Source organism: Vigna umbellata, chromosome 11 (assembly GCF_029865625.1).
Source record: "Vigna umbellata cultivar VRB3 chromosome 11, Vumbellata_1.0, whole genome shotgun sequence".
NCBI lineage: Eukaryota > Viridiplantae > Streptophyta > Magnoliopsida > Fabales > Fabaceae > Vigna > Vigna umbellata.
The window spans coordinates 10227257-10234005 of record NC_142175.1 but is presented as its reverse complement, the minus strand read 5'-3'; the positions used below and the strand labels follow the sequence as shown (position 1 = coordinate 10234005).

Below are 6749 nucleotides of genomic sequence, written 5' to 3'. Positions count from 1 at the left end.
ATTATAAGGAGGAAAAAAATTAAATTTATTTTTTAAAATAAAATAATTTTTATTTAAGTAAAGTCAAATAAAAAAGACAATTTTTATCTTTAAAAACAAATTAAGTGACAAAGTTCTCTTTGAAGTGGAAAACAATTTTTTTTATATCTTGAAAATAATAAATATTAATATTGAAAAAGTATCCCATTTCAAACAAACGAAATGAAAAATATCGCATTTGAATGATTACACCTACAACAAATCATAAAATAAAAGAAGGGCAAATATAACATTTTATATCAATTTTCTACAAATCTCTTGCCATCCGGAGTGATAAATTAAACATGTATCCCGCTAATCAGAGTATTTCCTTCCTTTCAAATTGTTGGAAGTGAACATCACTTTATACAAAAATCTGTCTTTCGCCATTCCTCTTAAATAGTTAAATCAATACAAGCGAACACCGCCTTAATGTTATTTGACTATACATTCATGTTTAGTAATGATGAGTGCTCTAGGAATTTTATTTGAGATTTCATGCAAAGTTTCACTTAGCATTTATATGAGTGATTTCATTAAGTGTGATCTAATTATTTAAAATGCAAATAATGTAATTAATAAAGTTTATGCTTTGTTGGACTCATGACTCATGAGGCTCAATCATAAATCTTAACCTTGTTATAAATAATAGAGTACTTAACACTTTTTCTCCTTCTAGGAAAATGTTAAAAATGGATTAATGTTGATTTACTATTGCAAGAAATATAAGAACTAAAAGAAAACTTGTTGTTATCCATATTAAAGTTTAAGTCAAAGAGAGCGATTAAATTCATAATTTACTTTACATATATAAATTTTTTGATTTAAAATAATTGTTTTATCTCATAATTTTTAAATTTATTTTCTTAAAGATATTTATTAAGTTTTTGGTTTAAACCCTTCGTTGGTCCTCAAGTTTGTATGAAAATCTCAGTTGGGTCCTCAAGTTTTTTTCTGTCTCAATTGGGTCATATTTTTTGTAAAAGTGAGCACATTTTGCCATAACCGTTAAGTGTTGTGAAACGGCGTTAAAATGGTGTGAGCTGGATTTTTCAATTTACGGACGTGGCATTGTGCATTAAAATTGACTGTTTGTTGTTTTTATCCACGTAGGCTACGAAGCCCTAACATTTAAGGGCATCCCATCTCATCCAAAGTATATTCTCCTGTTGGAGAGGATCGTGTTTCGTCTTGGTGAACCAGAGCTGGTGTCTTACGTCTTGGGCAAGCACTGTTGAGGAGGTGGTAAGGATGTCTCGTTCATCTTCCTCTTGCCAATGTTTGGGTTCGGCCATGCAACGTAGTAGTGGCAGTGTTAGGAGCTTCGATGGAAACCCAAGATGCCTCTGTGGTCACAGTGCAGTGTTTCGTACTGCGAGAACCCCTAAGAACAAGGGGAAAAAATTCTGGGGTTGCCCTAACTTCAAGGTCAGTTTGATATCGCAATAAATCTATGTCTATTTATTTGGGTTTTGACGAAGGTGTGTGTGTTGGTGTTGAACAGGGTGGGAGTGGAGAATTGGTTGGTTGCAACTTCTTCAAGTGGTGCATTGACGAAGGAAATGAAGGAAAATGGCTGAATGTAGAAGAAAGGACTGATAGTGAAAGAACTGAAGAAGTGGGTGTGATGAGCATGGAAGACAGTGTGTTGCAAATGGAAGAAACATATTGTCCAAAGATCAGACTGGGTTGTATAGAGAAAAGTTTAGTTAAGTTAGATAAGTGGTTTAAATTGTTGGTGGGGATGATCTTTGTCATATTTGTTTTGAATGTAATTGTATTAGCAATGTTGGTGAAAGTTGGTTGATGGTGTGTCATCTGTGATCAGATTTCAAACTTGGGTTATATGTAATGTGTTTTTTATTAATGTTATCAGACTTGAAACTTGGCTTATATGTAATGTGTGTTTTATTAATGTTGGTGAGTTATTACAGTGATAATGTGTGTCATTTAATTTCATTTAATTGTATTGTTACTTTAAGTGGAATAATGATAAAGCAATGAGCAATAAAGTAATGAGAAATAAAGTTGATGAGTGATAACAAAATTGGGCAGTAATCACTTTCTGATAACCACAAACATTGTATTAGATGATAACAGAAGCTGTTCAAAATGATAACAACATTGTCTTACATATCCAAAATACATCATAACAATACATTTGCACAGACTGTGTTCAAAATGATAGAGCAAACATTTGCTACAAAATATAAATTTAGGATCAGTACATTAGATCATTGATCAGTACATCATTCATCAGATAAAGGCATAGTTGCTGGAGGTTGGGTGACTTGAGAAGATTGGTCACCAATAGGAACATGTGTTGCTGGAGGTTGGGTGACTTGAGAAGATTGGGCTGTAGGAACCTCTACTGTTGGAGGTCTTTGTGGACAGCCTTTTCTGTTGTGTCCAAGTTGTTTGCAGATGCCACATGTTTTCCTCTGGCCACCCTTTCTTAATTCACTGTTATTCTTCTTCAACTCCCACTCCTCTAGCCTTCGTTTCTTCTTGGGCCTTCCTGGCATTGTCCTCTTCTTTGGTGGTAATATATCTGCATAGGGTGTAACATCCCAGACATGTTGTCCATTGATAGGGTTAATTATTGTGTTGTAAGTCTCTTCATAAGTAGACTTCCTAAACCAGTTGCCAATGTAGTCTTCTGCATTTATATTCAAAAACTTCATTGCAGTGATGGCATGAGTACACGGAATGCCAGTAATTGCCCATTTTCTACATGTGCAGTCCATGGTGTCAATATTCACAACAAATTGCTGACCAAATTCTGAAAGATGTTTCACTTCAAATAATTTTTCTCTTGACCACCTATATGTAATACACAATTGAAAACACAATTAGATGGATCACAATAAATGGAAAGAAAGTTAACATGAATGGAAACACACATCATAAAAGTTACCTTGGTAACCAATGTCTAGTTAACCAGGACTCCTTTTGAAATCTGCTAAAAATCTTGGGGCATATTGAACCTTGATATGATGTGATCTTTGTCCTGTTGGCAGCCCATCTCTTCATTATGTAAACCCTTATGTCTTCTAACATGGTAATAATAGGCTTAGACCTACTATCAACTAGCACACTATTAAAGGCCTCACTCATGTTGTTGACAAGAGTGTCACATTGTGATCTAGAGGTGAATCTAGATCTTGACCAAAACCTGGGATAAGTGAATATAAGTAGTCAACTATGTGTCATGGCAAGGAAGCAAATATTGAAATATGGTTAAGAGTTAATAACTAGAAGACTTAATGCATACCTAGGTGGGATGGCAATCAGATATTTAAATGCGTCAAGATTTATGTCTCTAATATTCCTCATTTCAGTCTCCTATTGTTGTGGGTGTGTTGTTGTTGCTGCCCGCCACATCAGACGTTTAAGGTTTTTTCCAGGAAATTTTTTTCTGAAGTTTGAATATAAATGCCTAACACAAAATCTTTGTTCTACACCAGGTAGAAGATCCTGGATTGCTGGCAAAAGACCCTGACATATTCAACATATTGTAATTAACATTTGTTTAATGAAGATATTCAGTTATATGTAAAACATATTGAACATTCACTGACCTTTTGTTGGTCTGAAATAAATGTGCATCCTGCACATACAGCTGCCCCACCAAGGTCCTCAATAAGGAGCTCCAAGAACCAAGTCCAGGAGTCTTTGTTTTCTACCTCAACAATAGCATATGCTATGGGCATCATTTGGTCGTTTCCATCTCTTCCCACTGCTGTTAGTAACTCCCCTCCATACTTGGTTTTCAGAAAGCATCCATCCAAGCCAATAATAGGTCTACAACAAATGAAGCTATCCTTGCATGCCTTCAAGCATGCATAAAATCTTTGGAATATGACCTCACCATTACTGTTATCAACTTTGATTTTTACTGTTGTTCCTGGATTTGTTTTCAGCAGCTCATGACCATAATCGCGAAGTCTTCTATATTGATCTTTGAATGATCCTTCAACCTTATCTCTTTCCATTGCTCTTGCCCTAAACGCCATATTTCTTGAAATTCCTACATTCCATTTCCTAGTAACTTTGTCCCTAATGTCCATGACCTTCATTGTAGGATTTTCTCTCACAGTTTTCTCCATCCTTTCACTCAACCACTTTGAAGTGATCAACTTAACATTGAAATCTCTACTACAGTTGTGGTTATCAAACACTTTTCTCAGTTGCCATGCACTGATATCAGTCCTAAAGGAACAATACGCATACCATTTACAATTTCCTCTTCCACCCAAGCACTTGACAGAAATCCTTTTCTTGTCATTCTTAATAAATTTTAAACTTCTCCCATTACTTAGTGCATAAGTCCTTATGGCATCTGTGAATTCATTTTTCTCAGGAAAATAGGTTTCTACTTCCCATTTATAATCCACCAAAGTTTTAGGCATACTAAAAGTGGGAAACCTTATCTTAGTCCTCACATGATTGTCCTCACTATCTGATCCACTCAACAACTCCTCTGATAACCACTCATTATCAGACAACCCACACATATCATGAATAAATTCATTATCTGTTGACCGTTCAGACTCAAGTAAGGCACTGGAAGCTTGTTCTCCCACATTTCCTTTAGAAGTCCCAATGTCACAATGCACGCTGACATCAATTAGACTTCCTTCACTTCTATCTACATCTTCGTCCTCAGACTCTGCCTGATGTGCATCACCCTCACTGTCTTCTACATCATCATCCTCTTCATAATCCTTTAGCTCAAAATCATCTACATCATGTACCTCAGCTTCCTCCTCATGATGGATCTCAACATCCTCACCATCACCCTCATAGGCATCACTATGATCCTCACCTTCACCCTCATACCCATCACCTTCACCCTCATGGGCATCACTATGATCCTCACCATCACCCTCAACCATTTTTTTACCAACATCACTATGATCCTCACCATCACCCTCATACCCATCACCTTCACCCTCATGGGCATCATCCTCACCCTCAACCATTTTTCTTCCTACTGCAGTATGATCCAGACCATCACCCTCCTGGGCATCCCCCTCACCCTCCACCATTTCTCTTCCAACTTCAGTATGGACCTCAACATCACCCACATGGGTATCCCCCTCACCCTCCACCATTTCTGTTTCAACTTCAGTATGGACCTCACCCTCATGGGTATCCCCCTCACCCTCCACCATTTCTGTTCCAAGTTGAACATCACGAACAACCTCAACCTCCTCCACTTGTCTTGCAACATCACCTTCATCATTAACTTGACCACCAACCCAATCAATCATTTCTATTATTTCTGGTTCCATCATATTATGAACCACATACAGATGAACTTCATCATTTAACCTAGCAATGTTCAACATGTGCATGGCACCCCTATCATCAGTTAATAATTCTAACCTATCTGGGTGCACAGACTGACCTCCTAAACCGTACCATAACTCTTTGATGTCCATATGACCTAAATCTTTGACTGACGCTACTATGCCAAAATAGCTAAACAAGTCTGGATCACAAGACCATTCTGCTCTCTCTCCTTCAAAGCTTAAGTTCCCATTATCATCACTCACAAAATTTCCAGAATGGTGGACCACCACCTTAATACGTTCCTCATCCATATCAACAACTTCCTTTTATAACCTGTACATTATGGGGGTTAACAAGTGTTTCGAATATTACACTGCTACAACTACGGAAACACTCACTCACTAACTAAACACTCACTCACTAACTAAACACTCACACCGACAAAGACAGGGGGACAGGGAACAAAGTAACATCCCCACTAACGAAACACTCATAGACACGGGGACCACTACAACTGAAAAACAATTCAAGAAACAAAATTTGGGACCACTACAACTGATAAACAATGTAACAATTGAACATGCAAAATGGGGACCACAAAGCATTATAAAAATACATACAGACCAAGACAAAAACCCAATTGTCGAAGACCACAAATCACATGCACTGAAACACAAAACCAAAGACGAAACGAGGTATCTTACCTTAGTCGCGTCAACTATTAGCTGCCCTCTTCGTCTTGTTCAAGATTGGAGTTCTTGTTCGTCCTCCGCTTCGTCTCGCAACAACCAAATTAAATCCCCAATTCCAATTTTCAAATCCCTAATTCTGATATACCTAATATGAATAAAGGGTTGCCACATCACCACTATTATTTTAAACAAAACAGTCCACGTAAGAAACCCTAAACACGTCACCACATTCTCTGTGCTCCAGCTCACACCATTTTAACACCGTTTCACAACACTTAACGGTTATGGCAAAATGTGCTCACTTTTACAAAAAATATGACCCAATTGAGACTGAAAAAAACTTGAGGACCCAACTGAGATTTTCATACAAACTTGAGGACCAACGAAGGGTTTAAACCTAAGTTTTTTTTAATCTCAACTATTTTGTAAACTTTAACTCCATAACTTGTCACAATAAGTTAATTCTTTGGTAAATGTTTCAAATCATTCAAGAATCATTTTAGAAAGTTTGAGTATTGTCTCTTATTGAATTTGCATGTGTCTAGTTAATTATGGATATTTACTGATTCAAATTATAAATATAAAAAGCATGATTCCATTGAAATTTTGTAAGAGATGAAATTAAATTAAAGCATATATATTTACTAAATCAAATTTATATTAAGCGATTAAGACAAAAATTCACTAGGATTAGATTTTATGAACTAAACTAATGCAATACTTTACAAAATATATTCCTAA

General features: G+C 36.3%; 3 protein-coding genes across 3 annotated transcripts; 1 reads left to right on the top strand and 2 right to left on the bottom strand.

Annotated features, from left to right (window-relative positions):
• Positions 1-936: 936 nt before the first annotated feature.
• LOC148190955 (uncharacterized) lies at positions 937-1825 on the top strand. The gene is made up of 2 exons (XM_088101529.1): positions 937-1446; positions 1523-1825. The coding sequence occupies exons 1-2, from the start codon at positions 1270-1272 to the stop codon at positions 1823-1825; spliced, it is 480 nt and encodes a 159-aa protein (XP_087957655.1). The 5' UTR covers positions 937-1269.
• Positions 1826-2110: 285 nt separating this feature from the next.
• Positions 2111-3332, bottom strand: LOC148190954 (uncharacterized). Its single transcript, XM_088102595.1, has 2 exons — positions 2936-3332; positions 2111-2841 (listed from the first exon to the last, which is right to left on the bottom strand). The coding sequence occupies exons 1-2, from the start codon at positions 3133-3135 to the stop codon at positions 2268-2270; spliced, it is 774 nt and encodes a 257-aa protein (XP_087958721.1). The 5' UTR covers positions 3136-3332; the 3' UTR covers positions 2111-2267.
• Positions 3333-3363: 31 nt separating this feature from the next.
• On the bottom strand, positions 3364-6262 carry LOC148190953 (uncharacterized). The gene is made up of 3 exons (XM_088101222.1): positions 6021-6262; positions 3600-5649; positions 3364-3516 (listed from the first exon to the last, which is right to left on the bottom strand). Exons 2-3 carry the CDS (start codon positions 5625-5627, stop codon positions 3364-3366), a joined length of 2181 nt encoding a protein of 726 aa, XP_087957348.1. The 5' UTR covers positions 5628-5649; positions 6021-6262.
• Between the last annotated feature and the right edge of the window lie 487 nt (positions 6263-6749).

Excerpts from the sequence above, each read along its gene's own strand:
- LOC148190953 (XM_088101222.1), bottom strand. The coding sequence starts at position 5,627 with ATGGATGAGGAACGTATTAAGGTGGTGGTCCACCATTCTGGAAATTTT. Across the intron at positions 3,517-3,599 it reads TTATTTCAGACCAACAAAAG|GGTCTTTTGCCAGCAATCCA; the intron begins GTCAGTGAATGT and ends TGAATATGTCAG.
- LOC148190955 (XM_088101529.1), top strand. The coding sequence starts at position 1,270 with ATGTCTCGTTCATCTTCCTCTTGCCAATGTTTGGGTTCGGCCATGCAA. Across the intron at positions 1,447-1,522 it reads GGGGTTGCCCTAACTTCAAG|GGTGGGAGTGGAGAATTGGT; the intron begins GTCAGTTTGATA and ends GGTGTTGAACAG.
- LOC148190954 (XM_088102595.1), bottom strand. The coding sequence starts at position 3,135 with ATGAGTGAGGCCTTTAATAGTGTGCTAGTTGATAGTAGGTCTAAGCCT. Across the intron at positions 2,842-2,935 it reads ACTAGACATTGGTTACCAAG|GTGGTCAAGAGAAAAATTAT; the intron begins GTAACTTTTATG and ends TATTACATATAG.